The following is a 16,897-nucleotide window of genomic DNA, read 5'->3' as shown; positions in this document are numbered from 1 at the left end:
AAGATCGAGGTTGTTCCACAAGGAAACGTGTGGTTTTGGTGTGACACAATACACCGTTTTTGGTACAAACCGCTATCCAAGCGGGATTTACAGCATCCCTCCCAAACCAATTTTCATGCAGCTGCTGTTTTCAGCTGCAAACTCAGTTCTTTCACACTGCAGAATTAAACTTGGAACAAAAACGTTACAATTCTGCACTGTATTCTTTGCGATAAAGTATATCTGCTGCAACTCTGCAAAGGTGTAGTCTGGGATACTGTACTCCAGAGGTGTGGACTCGAGTCATGTGACTTGGACTCGAGTCAGACTCGAGTCATGAATTTGATGACTTGCGACTCGACTTGGACTTGCATAACAATGACTTTGTCCCACCTATGAGATGTGGACTCGAGTCATGTGACTTGGACTCGAGTCAGACTCGAGTCATGAATTTGATGACTTGCGACTCGACTTGGACTTGCATAACAATGACTTTGTCCCACCTATGAGATGTGGACTCGAGTCATGTGACTTGGACTCGAGTCAGACTCGAGTCATGAATTTGATGACTTGCGACTCGACTTGGACTTGCATAACAATGACTTTGTCCCACCTCTGCTGTACTCACAGTACAGGCGTTTCACTTAACGCGCGTTCTTTCTAGAATTCGCGATAACGAGCACCAATTTGTTGACAAAGCGAGCAAATGTTCGTATAGCGAACATTTGGGAAAACGACGATCGTTTTAGCGAGTTTTTCGCTTAACGGGCAATTTTCGCAGAACGTATCTCGCTTGTTAAGTGAGACACGACTGTATTATATACTTTCATTTATCATTAAAAAAAAAACCTTTTTACAGCAACACATGGTGAGATGGATGTGGCTGGGAGCAGCGTTCCGGACCGGTCCTGCTGAGATGAATCACTGATTATATTATCAGTTACATTGGATGCGTATTTTAGCTTACACGATGACGTATTGGTACATTCCGATGTACCGAGTTAAGCTACATACATAATCGATTACTGTACAACAAAGCCCTTCGCGTCCCCTGTCCTTGCATTCATTTTTTTCAACCAGACAATGAGTATGTTCTTGACGGGGAATGTGACGAGTTTGCTTTGAGAGAATGACCGTGCAAACTTCGGTGCAAGAATTTCCTGTAAACGTCTCCAGTGGCGTCAAATTCTACAGACTTGCCGTGTTGGTATGGCCACGCTGGCTGGCCTTGCTCGCCGGTGCAGACCTATATTTGGTTTCGGTCACGTCTCAGCGGGAATCTCCCTCCCCTACCTCATCCTTGACTTCACATCTCACGAGCATATGCCCGCGCACGTACAACGGGATTGTGAAAATTGTCTCTGGAATTCCGCGACACCTTGTGAAAACCACTACGAACTCTTGATGTTCGAATGACCTATCCGGCCCCGCATTGTGAAACAGTGGCTGACGCTGTCCCCGGTGATGTTGCGACGCCAGTTCGTTCATTGTAGACTTGAGTTGGGGGGGGGGTGGGAGGTTATTTACCCATCAACTTTTGTACAAGCGGTGGTTGTGGTGTGGGGGTGGCGATCCACTTCGCTGCATGTGCCAACCCATTAAATATCATTCGTGGTGCCACCCCTCCGAGCGTAATTGCCTTGCCCCACCCCCCAACTTCCCCTCGAGAATCCCACCTCAAACACCTCAAACAAACCCAAGATGATGTCATCCCAGGAGATGGAGCGATTAAATCAGCTCGTGTGCGAGATGGATTGTTTCATTTCAAGCCTGTCAGAGTTTGCGACAGTTGGGGGAGGACTTCATCCAGCTGTAGGTATACCATGACTGGTGATGACGTTACAACCTGTTAAACGTTTGGCATAGCCAACCATGTTGTGAACAAACAATGCTGTCTGATTGATTGAGATGACACGTTTTACAATATTGCTGGGGAGCTTGAGGCAACCAGCAGCAAGGTCAATTTTAATTACAGTTCTTCTCCACGAGAGCAACGCCGTAACTATGATGGCTATTTTTATCGTAAAATGGGTCAATTTGACCTCTAAGCAGGCAATTTTATAAATTTTTACACCTGCAAAATGGTGCTTCAGTCCGTGTATTACCTTCCCATATATTTCATACTGCATTTTAAATATGAAATGCCATTCGCATATACTATCCAATAAATGTAAACTGCATTTAAAATTAGTTTTTTTCTTCTTCCTGAAATTGAAAGTTGTGTTTGCATTCTTGCCTTTACCACAGTAATGGGAACTTTCCACCACTGGCTCTGGGCTGACAACAGAAAAAAAAAACTGTCCCATTGCTCATTTGAGCAGTGATATAACGATTGAGATTGTTGGTTATTCTTCATTGGCACCTCAGTCTACTCATCAGATTGTATTTTACCTGGCAGCCAACAGGTGATTGAGCGTGCCTTGGTTTATTGTGCTGATGTGATTCTACTCTAGCCTGGGTTGTGTGTATATGGGCAGCAATTTCTGTAAATTCCTTTAAAACAGACGTCCTCATCCTTCAACACCAGTGTATCAGTTTTTCAAGTCTGCCAAATAGTCCCACTTTTTCAAGTTTATGATATGTACTGGCGCAATTGTTAATTGTTACTTTGAACACTAAGAAAGCCGGACGGTTTGAGGTTCTGGGTGTGTTGTGACTGGGGTTGATTAATGCCAACGTTCACCTGGTTTCCTCCCATCGCCAGCAACCTATAAACTAAACTAAAACTAATTTGTATTTTAACAGTTAAGGCCCACTGAACTATATAGCTCTTTATCAAAAGCAAATCATAGCTCAACGAAGTGGCGTATGATGTGGAAATTTATAGTAGCCAAATAGTCGAAACGCATTTTTCTAAATGTGAAGGGAAAACTAGAGGACCTGGATAAAAAAAATCCACGCAACCACGGGGAGAACATGCAAACTCCAAATATACAGACGTCAGGATTGGGGTCGAACCCCTGACCTCATGTATACCAGGCGAAGTAGTTAACATCTTGTCACCCAGCACTCTCTCTCTCTCTTCCTCATCAATCATTTCCAGTGGAAACAGACTTTGGTGGCACTTAGACTATAAAATCAAGACTTGGCTTGTTTGGTGACACTCGTGCCATGGTGATATACTGCATGGTGTGAGAATAAATTGTAAACACAACTGCCGGTTCATGCCAGGTCACACATGGGTCATGCACATAGATTTTATATACTGTATGTAATGTAGAACAATAACTCATACACGTGTAAATAAGCAGAGCTGGTTCTGTGCACCGCCAGGCTTGCGAGGAAAAATACAATTTGGTTTCATATCTACCAATGTTCATGATCCAATCTGCAGTTTGTACGACTCGCATTCAAAATGTCGTGAGTTCAAATCTGAGTCGGTAATTGACTTTAGCCCAATGTCACACATAATTTATCATGTTTATCCCTTTAGCAATTAATTTCTGAATAGGCACATAGATATTTGTAACATCATACCTACAGTAGTGTTATACTATTGAGGGCAAGTTCGCGAATGTGAAATCTGGACTATGGCATTAATGGCAATGTAATGGCTCACACTCGTATACAGAGCTAAAGTGTCCCTAAAAGGTACAGTATTTCTATTGCTTCGAATCACTGAGCACAGTTTCCATGCTTCATGTGTATTCAGCCCGTGGCATTTAAAGTATTCCTCAGTGGCCAGCTGGTATACGTGCTATTAAAAATAAAGTACGGTCAGAAATTATTGCTCATGTTAAAAAAACGTAATAAGGGCAGGCCTGTGTTGTGCGCTAAACTATTTGATATGCTGTTGTAGCTTTTTACGTGCCATTACTCGTCGTAACTTTTCGACTGGCAGTTGTAAATATATTGTACGTGTGTTTGCATTTTTTGTATACACATGAAGGGCAAAGGTCGCCAGGCCTTTTGTTTGACAGCCACGCTGGGGCAGGCACCGTTTGCAATCCTCTTCAACAACAGCCATTTTTGGTTAAGAATGCTGTTTTAAAAAAAGAAGCCATATGGTGTGTAAGTGGAAGATCGTTACCGGTATTAAGTGTCCATTTTGGTGAACATTCAAAAATATGAGACCATGAAAGGATTGCCTAGTGTCATTATAAATGAGTTGTCTATGCCATTGCTTTGTTGCTTATACTTTTGAGTATACGAGAGGGTGAGGTAGAAATGTAAAAATATATATTTACACTGTCCCGCAATCAAATCAGAGTCATAAGCCACAGTATCAATCTGATGCAACGTGAAATGTGGTGGTCCTTTTTCCCATTGCGGCCCTAAGCCCGCGGTAAAAATTCCACATTCCTATGGCGGGGGGGGGGTAAGCAGAAAGGGAGTTGAGTAACGTGAATAATGTACAGCATATACTGCATGCATTGGTACTGGTTATATCCCATTTGTACTACTGGCATCCATCCAGTCACAGGGGAATATTGTGTGTGCCAAAGCAATGAGCCAGCTCTACTGAGGCCGTGTGCCTGAATCACGATCGCTTCTCAAACATAAAGCCAACTGTTATTTTATTTAGTCAGTTTGATGGCTTCCGTTTGGTCATCAAGATTATTTAGGTACATAACGCATCCTTCAAATATGTTTAGCACTCAGTTTGGTTCAGCCCATACACAATATTTATACAGTATTCAGCTCAGCTATACATAAAACGACCTATCTGTAAGCACAGCTGAAATTAGCACTGCAAAGTGCAATATAGACCCTTAAAGAATGTGGGAGATTTGTGGTTTAAGATCGAGGTTGTTCCACAAGGAAACGTGTGGTTTTGGTGTGACACAATACACCGTTTTTGGTACAAACCGCTATCCAAGCGGGATTTACAGCATCCCTCCCAAACCAATTTTCATGCAGCTGCTGTTTTCAGCTGCAAACTCAGTTCTTTCACACTGCAGAATTAAACTTGGAACAAAAACGTTACAATTCTGCACTGTATTCTTTGCGATAAAGTATATCTGCTGCAACTCTGCAAAGGTGTAGTCTGGGATACTGTACTCCAGAGGTGTGGACTCGAGTCATGTGACTTGGACTCGAGTCAGACTCGAGTCATGAATTTGATGACTTGCGACTCGACTTGGACTTGCATAACAATGACTTTGTCCCACCTATGAGATGTGGACTCGAGTCATGTGACTTGGACTCGAGTCAGACTCGAGTCATGAATTTGATGACTTGCGACTCGACTTGGACTTGCATAACAATGACTTTGTCCCACCTATGAGATGTGGACTCGAGTCATGTGACTTGGACTCGAGTCAGACTCGAGTCATGAATTTGATGACTTGCGACTCGACTTGGACTTGCATAACAATGACTTTGTCCCACCTCTGCTGTACTCACAGTACAGGCGTTTCACTTAACGCGCGTTCTTTCTAGAATTCGCGATAACGAGCACCAATTTGTTGACAAAGCGAGCAAATGTTCGTATAGCGAACATTTGGGAAAACGACGATCGTTTTAGCGAGTTTTTCGCTTAACGGGCAATTTTCGCAGAACGTATCTCGCTTGTTAAGTGAGACACGACTGTATTATATACTTTCATTTATCATTAAAAAAAAAACCTTTTTACAGCAACACATGGTGAGATGGATGTGGCTGGGAGCAGCGTTCCGGACCGGTCCTGCTGAGATGAATCACTGATTATATTATCAGTTACATTGGATGCGTATTTTAGCTTACACGATGACGTATTGGTACATTCCGATGTACCGAGTTAAGCTACATACATAATCGATTACTGTACAACAAAGCCCTTCGCGTCCCCTGTCCTTGCATTCATTTTTTTCAACCAGACAATGAGTATGTTCTTGACGGGGAATGTGACGAGTTTGCTTTGAGAGAATGACCGTGCAAACTTCGGTGCAAGAATTTCCTGTAAACGTCTCCAGTGGCGTCAAATTCTACAGACTTGCCGTGTTGGTATGGCCACGCTGGCTGGCCTTGCTCGCCGGTGCAGACCTATATTTGGTTTCGGTCACGTCTCAGCGGGAATCTCCCTCCCCTACCTCATCCTTGACTTCACATCTCACGAGCATATGCCCGCGCACGTACAACGGGATTGTGAAAATTGTCTCTGGAATTCCGCGACACCTTGTGAAAACCACTACGAACTCTTGATGTTCGAATGACCTATCCGGCCCCGCATTGTGAAACAGTGGCTGACGCTGTCCCCGGTGATGTTGCGACGCCAGTTCGTTCATTGTAGACTTGAGTTGGGGGGGGGGTGGGAGGTTATTTACCCATCAACTTTTGTACAAGCGGTGGTTGTGGTGTGGGGGTGGCGATCCACTTCGCTGCATGTGCCAACCCATTAAATATCATTCGTGGTGCCACCCCTCCGAGCGTAATTGCCTTGCCCCACCCCCCAACTTCCCCTCGAGAATCCCACCTCAAACTCGCTCCCGGATGACGCGATGTGGCATTGCAGCTGGCTTGATGTTCTGCTGGAGGGGGGTGGGCGGTGGTTCTCGCGTGTCTCTCTCTGTGTGTGTGGCCTTCATAGGTGCTCGCGAACAGCACTTGGGGGCCGTCCATAAATGACGTCACGCACCTAGGGGGGGGGGGTCAGACATTTGTGACGATGTGTGACGAGGGGGGGGGGGTTAAGAAATGTGACGTCACATCAAAATGCGCAACTTTAAATATAGATAGACAACACGTTCTACTTCATTGAATAGACTTTTTAATAAATGTGTTCTCATACAACATCAGAATGCAACGCCACATTAAATACGCACTACAATGACAATGGTTTATTTTGGTGGGGGGGGCGCAGAGCTTTGTGACGTCATTTTTGAGGGGGGGCTCTGACTTTTTTGTGACGCCGTGTGACGAAGAGGGGGGGGGTAAAAAAAACCTCCAAAATCGCGTGACGTCATTTATGGACGGCCCCTAAGCACTTGCACCAAAAAAAAGTCTGTTTAAGGCTTCAAGCGAGATCGTCGTCGTTTAAGCCCCACCTAGCCCCTGCAAACTCGTGCGCCGTGCCTGCCTTCACAGGTGCTCGCTAACACCACTTGCCACAAAAAGTCTGTCAATGCTATAGAGGAGGAGGAGGGGGGGTGGTGGGGGGGGGAAGCGTTGTCTTTGTGCGCAAATGCAGCCCTGCCTCGCCGCCTCCACGTCATCTATGCGCAAGAACCTCGCCCTTTTGCGGCACGAGTCGGGGCTGTTTGGGAGCGGTCGTTTAAGCAGAGCCCCGTAGTAGTATTACTACTACTACAGGCATTGTGTGTGTGTGTCTGAACCCACCTACCATAGCCAACCCCACCCCCCACACACCCAGCCCAGGCAATTGCAGACAAACTCGATGCAAAGGGATAATTGACGCCGTACAACCCGCAGCGCAGTGCGTGGTGACGTGAGCGTGTGCGGCATTCGCTACACTTACTACCCCCACCACGCTCAGCTGTGGGGCTGACGCCGAGCACATTGGAGACAGCTGTAGGCAGAGGGCAATTCGGTGCGTGGCAGTCAATTCCGCAGTCGGCAGTCGGTTTCGCTCAAGAGCGGCCGCAGTTATTTCCTGATCGGCTTCAGCAAGGAAGCGGGCAAGGGTGGCTGGCTGGCTGGTGGTGGTGGAGGAAAAGACTTGCTGTGGGTGGGATACAGTGTACACAAGAGGAAGGTCTAATTCATACACATTGGTTGCGGGGAGGGAGGGGGGGTTAACGCTGTGTTGAATATTTGTCGTGTGTGAAGGTGGTGGTGGTGGATAGAGAGTTGTGTGTTTTGTTGGCACGCACCAACTCTTAGGCTGGAGGCAACGACAATGGAGCAGCAGCAGAAGCAAGTCAGTAGGGAAGCTGTGGCCGATGTAGGCTTGGAGTCTGGACAACAACATCATCAGCAGCAGCAGGAGCAGCATCATCAGCAGCATCATCATCAGCAGCAGCAGAGCGAATGGGACTCCTTCGGTCCTGATTCCTGTGGCAGCGCGACTTTGCTTGGCCGTGAGTAGTTTCACAAGAGGCGACGCGTCTTAATGTTTTGGGGTGTAATGGCCATCGAATGGTCCTGTAAAAGGGTCTGCAGTATTTATGAAGAGTATATAAAACAATGCAACATGTCAAGTTGTGCGCTATTCATTGATCAGATACTTTTACTCTACTGTGTGTGTTTTTAAAAGGCAACATTTAAGCGGTGTGGATATAAGTGTTGAGAAACGTTGGTATTTGAGATGAGGTATAATGCGAACGAGAGGTAATGGATGGTATGGCAATAATAAGCTACAACATTGTAAAATCGAGTATCAAATCGAATTGATTCGGAGCTTAATACAACGCGAACCCAATACTTGACAACTTATTGCTGTTTGCTATCGTGAAAGAAAAAAAAACCTTAACATATTAAAAACCACACCGGCAAGTATGTTGTAACATTTTAAGAATAACGTGAATTGGGGAAATGAAAGCATAGAGTGGGCTAACGCGATTAGTCCTGGTGAAACAATGGCACCATTTGCTAGGTATGTGGGCACTTGAAAATCGGCACACATTTCCACTGCGCGAGGTTGTCCAGGCCCCGTCTGGGATTGAGAGTGGGACACATCGTTTTGCATTACGAGACGATGAATGTGCCCTTGAAGCGTGGCATTGAGGAATGAGAGGCTTTGATCAAACTGACCAGAATGCTTGCTGAACGGGTAAGGTTTAATATGAATTAATACGTCAGTGTCAACTGTTGATGATTATTATCTCTTAGATTCTTTGGAGTTGTGTTTATATTCCAAACCTGCATATTCAGATCTAGACTGTCTGTGTAACAATACAAATTCTACGGTGTTATTAAACTAAACTATTTTTTTATTTGACCAGGTAAGGCCCACTGAGCAGCATCACTCGCTTTCAGAAGCCACCTGGCCACAAATTATCGCTCAAAGAAGTGGCTTATCACGTGGAAATTGATCGCAGCCAAATACTCTCAAAGCATGTCTTTAAATGTGGAGGGGAAAACCGGAGGACCCGGAGAAATATCCACGAACATGCAAACTCCAATTACACAGGCGTCTAAATATATATTATTTACGTTTAGGCAGCGTTACCTCCGTTTATATTGCATGGCAGCAGGCACAGCAGATGCTATGGTGATGGTCACATTCCGAAATTACATCCTGTGTGTTTACCTTGGTTGTGGCCAGCCGGTCATTCATTAGCCCTGGTCAGCCCTGGTCGGGCGTGATGGGGATGTAATTGACTGTAGTATATGATGGTATGAGGTGGAATTTGATGGAATATGATGGGACGTGGTCTGGGTGTTGCATGATTTGAAGAGCAGAGATGGTTACGATCGACTGTTATGAGATGTGATGGTGGTGATGGGTTATGACAAATTGCAATGGGAAAATATGTTACGTGATGGATTATAAAGGTGGTGATGGTACATGGGTCGTGATGGAATGTGGAGTGATGGGGTGTAATATATGGTGGGGAGAGTGTTATGGTTGCGGAGATGTGATGGCATAAACAAGATGGTTGGTGATATGATGGGATAAGATTGTGAGCACACTTTGTGTGAAGAGTTGTCCATGAGTAATATGTGGTGATGCGTGGTGGAATGAGATGGGATGTGGGCTGTCAGGTGATATTGTTTGCAGTGATGTTGTTTGAATAGAATTGCAGTGGAGTGGCAATCTGATTCTTTTATCCAGTATTAGGTGTTAGTGGTGTGATGTGGTCGGATGATTCGGGGATAAGATGAGGTGCAATGAAGTGTGAAGTGCTCTAATAGTTTCTGATTGTTGGCAAACCTTGCTGGATATTGATGGCAGGTGAATGGGTGAGATTCACACTAGGGAGCTGGGAGTAGCATAGATTTGTGGTCATTTTCGTGGCAGTTATGCGGATGTGAAAGGGAATGCAGTTGTGGTGGTGATGTAAATGAGAGTTGATGAGACGTAGGGAGCAGCATTTTGTTTGTAGCAGAACCAAATTATCTGGCCCAGTGGTGCTTTGGCAGAGCACTTCACCCACAATGAGAAGGTTTGGTGTTCAAATTGTGGCTGGTAGTCAACGAAGCCCATTATCGCCACCAACTTTGGCATCGGTAAAGTGAATGTCACGTCATTGTAAGTCAACAGTGGTTGTCTCTTGGTTTAAACTGGTTCCCACCACATAAATGCGCAATTTTCACCACTGGCTGCAGGCCGCCAACAGAGATGACCATTGCTCTGTGCTCGTATGCGGAGGGAAATGCTAGCTTGTTTACTTGAACAAGATTGTGGTGGCGAGACTTAGATGGTTTGGGCCATGTGCTGAGAAGAGACGAAAAGCATCGAGTTTCGAGATGTTGCCGGCGCTGGGCAGATGAGTAGAGAGAGAGAGACCGAGGGTGAAAAATAAGTTAATAATTCGGTGGGCTTTGCCAGATGGGATGGGGATGGTTTAGTTTTATCTGTATGTGTTTGGGTAATTTGTGTACCTTTCTTGTACTTTGCGCTCCTATCGTGTTTTTGTATTGTTGTAACATTTGTATCCACCCCGACTGGACGTCTGTGAAAAATAGCTTCATAGGTCATCGGAATCCTCCAGGCTAAATGAATATTCTGATTCTGCTCGATGTGGTGGCACGAAAAAAACCATTAGAGCACAGCCGTGCACATACAATAATTGGACTTCTTGGCAGAAGAACAACGGCAAGATGGTGGCCGCAATAGGCTAGATTAGATAGCCAGATTCACAGCTGTGGTGGGGAGGGAGTGGCACTCTATTGTGTTGGCTGTTAGTGCGGCCGTGGTGGTAGAGAATATGGTGGCGCTGTAGTTGATAGTGATGGGAGTGAGTGAGTAGGGTTTTCTTGATGGTCTCAAGGACAATACTTGCTGATCTCGTCAAGGAGCGTAAACCATCATGCAAACTCCGGTCACCCTCGCAGCAGATTTTGGCTAGCCATCGAACAAGGATTGGTTACACCATCGCGCGCTTTCAGATGTGCTTCTGGGACCGTCTGGAATGCTCTTCCTTCAGATATTAGGAAGCCACTGGAGCGATGCACTTTTAAGTCTAGATTGAAAACTAATTTATTTAGAACTGTTTTTGTGTTAGGTTTTGTTGCCCTCCCTCCTCCCCACGCACCTCCGTATTAGCACGGTTGGCAACGTAGGGTGCGAAAGAAGTTCAACGTGTGTACGGAACGTGCGACACCAAACGCGTGGGACGTTTGAGCGCCCCCTGCTGGAGCCGGCGAGCTTCCAACACGACCTCGCGCCACTGTTGTCATTGTCACGGCCAGGGGTGGTTTTTATTTATGACTGCTGCTGCCATGGCAGGCTCAAGTTGAGTCGGTCAATTCATTGTGGCCACGAAGATGACTTTTGTTGATTTTGGAAGTTCGGTGGAGCTTAAAAACGTGTCTGTGCAGCCCCTTTTGTGTCAGCCCACCTTTGCTTATATGGGGCACGTAACTTGAACCACACTGGTCAGTGTGAGGCGTCGGAGCCATCGTACGTGTAGTTCAACATCGGATGTTTGTGCTTTGGCCCGCTATTGACAAAAGATCCCGCAGTGACCCACAACGCCTGGTGGCCCGCCCATCGGAGCACTATCCAGGCTCAGCCCTGCTTGGCTCCGACATCGGGATGAGATCGGCCGCATTCCGTATGATTGGGTCAAAGGGCAAAATGATTGCTTTGAAAACAAGTAAACCAGGTGGGGATTTGCTGAGACGGTAGATGTGTGTACGGTACTGTGTTTCTTCCTAAAGGGGAGACAATCTAGAATGTAGAATAAACGGAGGCTTTCGTGACCAATATCATCCATAATACAGGTTTTTTTGGGTTAGATCGTGTAAATATATAAACGTGTCGTTAAACCGGAGGTTTTCTCCACAAATCTGGCTGTCGCCTGATGAAGCTAGTTGTAATTCCTGGCGAAACGTCATACTCAGTTTGTAAATGTTGTAGCTTTGCTCTCCAACACCGGTGTGCTGTACAATTGACGAATTGGCACGTTCTGTTTGCGTGACAAACCTTATTAATTGGCTGCGTCGGGTGGTGGTGGATTTAACGACACGTTTATATATTTAAGTGATCTAACCCCAAAAACCTGTATTATGGAAGGTAGAATCGCTCAACTCCATAAGTGACATGTCTGAACATTTTTTGTCGTGCGTGGAGTCAAGACGTTTCATCCACTACACCCTTTAAACATGGTGGCCTTGCTTCCCGAAGGCGGGAAACCCCCCCACCAACCACGTCGAGTGTGTACAGAAGCGTCTAATGCTGTATACGCATTTCATTGTAGTAATACGAAGAGTTGACATCTATGGGACGTGGCCAAGTACATTTAAAAAAAATAATGTACTGTTTATTGTTATACAATGTATTGTTGTAGAAGTTGTCATGAAACAAACAAAATGTATTGCCCTCTTATTACATAATATATTAAACAGTTTAAAATTAACTCGTTTTCAGAAGCGACCTGGCCACAAATGATAGCTCAAGGGAGTGGCTTATGTGGAAATTTATAGCAGCCGAATACTTTAAATGTACGTTCCTAAATGTGGAGGGAAAAAACCAGAGCACCTGGAGAAAATTCACACTTGCTAGGGGGTAACAAACACTATCCCATACAGACTGAACTGGTGGAAGCAAAATTTTTGTTGTACTGCCCTCTGACAAGCCAGGGTCTGGCCCCTCCTCGTCGACTATGAGAAGAGAAACATTTGCTGAAGTGGGCCACTTCAGCAATTGTTTCTTGCTGTGGTTGTCCCACCTGATGACGGACGCTTGTGTTGCGCCCGAAACGTCGTGAATTAATTTATTTTATTTTATACCTACGTGACTTTACCGAAAGAACCAAAGAGTATGGATCCCTGCAGTCACGAAAACTTCAAATCTAGATATTCATGAGAAGAAAGTTTTAACAGCATTTGCGCTATCCACCAAGCCTCGCTGCTGCCTCCACCGTGCTAGATTACAAAAGCACGCCACCTTGCTGTTTGTGCGTCGGATATTGTCACGTGCTTGAGTGCATGTCTCACGCACGAAGGGGCTCGTTTCAGTACCAGACTCCCATACAGTGCACGAGAGAGGTGCTCTTGGATTTGGGTTGGAAAGGAGGGGATTAAAGATAAGCAAAAAGCTTTTGGCCACACAAAGGCAGCCAGGCCAAATCGTGGCACTCGCACCCACTACCGGTAATCCACAATGTGTTCCATCAAAATATCACTTAATGGAAGCACTGTCATATATTGTACTGGCTGGTAAAAATCTGCGGATATTTTTGTCTGATTCCAAAGGGTTTTTGAGCTTCTGCCTTGGACTGAAATTTGTAGGATTATCTCTGAGCTCATCTCACCTCTGGTAGAGTTGTTTGTGCGTTGTGTGAGCATGTTAACACAATTACAAGGAGCTACTTGGTTTACTTGTATGCATGCTGAGCTTCTTTTGCACTGTACGTAGCCAACCGTGCTAATCGGAGGTGCAGGGGATGAACAACAAACTAAACACAAAAGCACTTTTAAAGAAATGAGTTTTTAATCTATATTTAAAAGTGCGTAGCTCCAGTGGCTTTCTAATACCGGAAGGAAGATGGTTCCAGACGGCCGCAGAAGCGCATCCGAAAGTGTGCAATGGCTAGCCAAAAGCTGCTGCGAGGATGACCGGAGTTTGCGTAATGGTTCATGCTCCTTGACAAGATCAGCAAGGTAATGTGTTTCATTTGTGGCAAGCACTTTGCACGTAATGAGTGCGACCTTACAATGTATTCGTTCAGCAACCGAAAACCAATGCAGCTCGGCGAGCAATGGATGCATGCGATGCACACAGCATCCTCCTTGGCCCTCGTTGAGTGCTGTACAATTATGGTGAATCCACTGCGGAAAAATGACTCACCCTGACTACGTTTGTCATGGGGGTTGTTTAACCGTACGTCACAACGCTGTTCAGTGCTAGTTGGTGGGAATAGGGGTGCAAAGGACCAGTTCGGGTATTATAGTACAGGCAGTTTCCTATATACGAACATCAGTACTTACGTACGAACCACCATAAGATATTATTATATTTCACCATCTGACCTGCGAATGTTCGGTCGTATTTACGAACCGAACCGCAGAACTATTTTGTTTGGCGGAGCGATCCTCCGTCAGATGTAATGAGTCCCAGCATCCCGCGTGATGCACGCCGCTTCTGACAAGCAAGCCAGCATAAAGATTCGAGGTAAGTGAAAATACAACAGATTGTTTTTTTCTTTTTGTGTTACTTAATTTTTATTTGCTGCAGTTTTTTACAGTATTACATGGAAATATACTATTTATTCTAATGTATTAGTTTGGCAATGCTTCACTTTGAACCATAACACATTTTATAATAACGACCTTACGTACAATTTACCTGTTGAGTTCCGAGATACGAGCAAATCGACTTATGAACGGATCTCAGGTACGTAATTTACGTATTGTTACACAGTCTTGATCTGAACATGCAGGTTTGGAATATAAGTCGAGCACTGCCTGTACTCTCCGCAAGTGTTCACTGTTGCCAGGAATTGACCTCGCGTCCTCCAGCTTGTAGTGCATTGCACCACCGTGCCACCGCTCTACCACCCCACCCACGTTTGTGGTAAAGGAGCAGTCCTGCATTAACTTGCTCGCATCACTGCCTGTGGAATGGTCTCCACTGGAGAGCCCCCCTCCCAGAGAGGATATTTTTGGCCTACTTTTACATGCGTTGTTAGAGTCGCATTGATGGTACCATATTGGGTTGGAATTTGTTTTATCCTGCATGGAGATCAGACCTTGTGGTGACGTGGCAGAGCAAGTGTCTCACAATTCGATTTAAGAAACTCAGCCGTAAGTCGACTCGCAGTTTGGCACTCTTAATAAAATTAGAACAGCACCTGGTTGTGGGAAGTCAACATTGGTTGACTTGTCACCCAAGATCATGGGATTTTACCACCCACTTAGGGGCGGGGTGTGGCTTCCTGTCTGTTGATGGGCCCTGAGCCAGTGGTAGAAATTCCACACTCCTTTGGCAGAGGTCAGTTTACCCTTTTCGGTGGCCGGGCTTCATAGATAATGTAACTTGCGACAGACGGCAGCGGTCGATTTTGTATGCAAGCCTGAGACGGCCGTCGATTTTTTTCTTTTCGAAACCATGTTTGAGGCCTTAAAAGGGCACTTGCTAATGGGTCCACCCAGTGACCGTTGACCTGCTCACAACACCGTCATATATCCTACCAATAATTACTTTTGACAGTGGAGTTGACAGTTTATAGTCATAAAAAGCTGTGGCACGGGTTGTGAATGTTAATGCTGTTTTGGGCGTGGTACCGTGCGTCTGTAATCCCATCTCTTTTGAGAAAGGGCTGATGGATTGCACAGATTCGTCATGTGCACGATACTTTTTGCGCATTATCCACTCGTGCACATGGGTGATTCCGTCTACTCCGGTTTTCTACCAAATTAATACATTCTTTGTCATGCAGTGGCAGTCAAGGAATGGAACACGTCCGAGCAGATGTCCACAGAGGAGATGAAATTGGTTCATGTGCAGCTGCTGGATGAATTGTTGCATCTTAGGATGAGAGGTGGTGACAGCTTGAAGAGGCCTTCATCCAGCAGTGGAATGATTGTGGCTGATGATGATGAATGAACTGGCCAGATATAAAAAGCAAGACCCCCCTGAATGTGAGCATTTCGATTTACAGTTTTCCTGACTATTTCTAGACCTATGATTATAAAAAGAAAAAAAAAACGTGCCCAAAATAACAGAATATTACTTGAACACTGTTTACAATGTGCATTTGAGCCAACTCTGACCACACACAAACATAGACACACTCTCCCCTTGCCGTATTCACACGGTTCAATTATTGACTACATTCCACTGCCTTTTAACAGCCTCAGTGGGCAGATGAACTTCAAGTCGGTGTTACCCGAGGCTGTTGTCAAGGGGTCCCCGTGGAAGGAGAGGAAATGGTACCGTTCCGTGACTGCGTCACCCCCGCGTGGGAATGGTCTGCTCCGTGGCCAGGGCTGCACACTTGTGTGACCTCATTAGTGCAGCTGGGAGTGCCCAGCGGGACGGGGTGGGGGGGGTGCATGTGCCTCTGAGCATGTGTCTAATTTTTTTTTTGCTGTGGAGCTCATTTAATATTAATTTCGTCTCCCGTATTCATTAGCACCTTCTTCGCTCTGCCCTTTACCAAACAATCAGGTGTGATTTAGACGGAGCCAGGGGACGGCAGGTCAGGGGAGTTACGGGGGTGTCGTTCCGTGCAGCCATTGGTGACTGAACTGAGACCCCAAGCTCGCCACGATTGAGCACACGGTGCAGCTAGGGGTTGGGCTGGAATGTAGCTGTGGTCCACGTGTTCGTACAAGTCCCAGGAGGTGGCCAAGTGACTCGGAGGTCGGAGCCCTGAGTTGGCACCGCTGACCCCTTGGGTTCGAATCCAGGCAGCCTCCTGTGATTTAACCGGTTTGTCAAGTGTAGTGAGCAGATGGTCTGGGTCCCAAGTGACTCGACAAAAAACCCGATCTCTTATTCTGTTCCTCCGAGAGAGATTTTCGTTTTCATTGTGAAGTCATGCCACCCCTACCCCGACTGTCCCCGCCCACCCACTACCCCTGCTTGCAGGAATGACCCGGGGCAGCTCGGCTGATGCGCTGCAAACTACCGCCCTCTCACCGATCTACTCGGTGGCAGAGGATTGTCCTCCGGCCTGGTCCGGGAGCTCGTACACGAATTTTGCTGGCTTGCATAATTAAATAAGGCAATGCGCGTTGTATCAGGAACTCTGAAACTCGCACCATCACACCAATCCCATGGCATTTCTGTTCTCGTGAACGTTCTGCCAGAACACTGGCGCAGATGTAGCAAGCCTGCTGTGGAAGTGCTGCCCTCTACCGTGTGACCCAGGGGTCACTTAAAATGATCTCGGGTGTAGCTCTTGTGATATTTGCTTCCCAATTG

General features: G+C 45.9%; 1 protein-coding gene across 3 annotated transcripts in view; it reads left to right on the top strand.

Moving 5' to 3' along the window:
- The first annotated feature begins 6,908 nt into the window (after positions 1–6,908).
- Positions 6,909–16,897, top strand: part of LOC144719963 (uncharacterized) — a 34,960-nt gene continuing 24,971 nt past the window's right edge. The window contains exons 1-2 of one of the 3 annotated variants that reach the window (XM_078596345.1): positions 6,909–6,984; positions 7,741–7,937. In XM_078596345.1, coding sequence (XP_078452471.1) covers positions 7,757–7,937 — 181 coding nt within the window. In that variant the 5' untranslated portion in view covers positions 6,909–6,984; positions 7,741–7,756. Of the gene's footprint in view, positions 6,985–7,339; positions 7,582–7,634; positions 7,938–16,897 lie in introns of those variants that run through there. The other 2 variants (XM_078596344.1, XM_078596343.1) reach the window with 2 other exon arrangements.

This window comes from Lampetra planeri, chromosome 7 (assembly GCF_965212315.1).
Source record: "Lampetra planeri chromosome 7, kcLamPlan1.2.h2, whole genome shotgun sequence".
In the NCBI taxonomy this organism is placed as follows: Eukaryota; Metazoa; Chordata; class Hyperoartia; order Petromyzontiformes; family Petromyzontidae; genus Lampetra; species Lampetra planeri.
The sequence above is the reverse complement of the archived record's forward strand: the minus strand, read 5'-3'. Positions and strand labels throughout refer to the sequence as shown.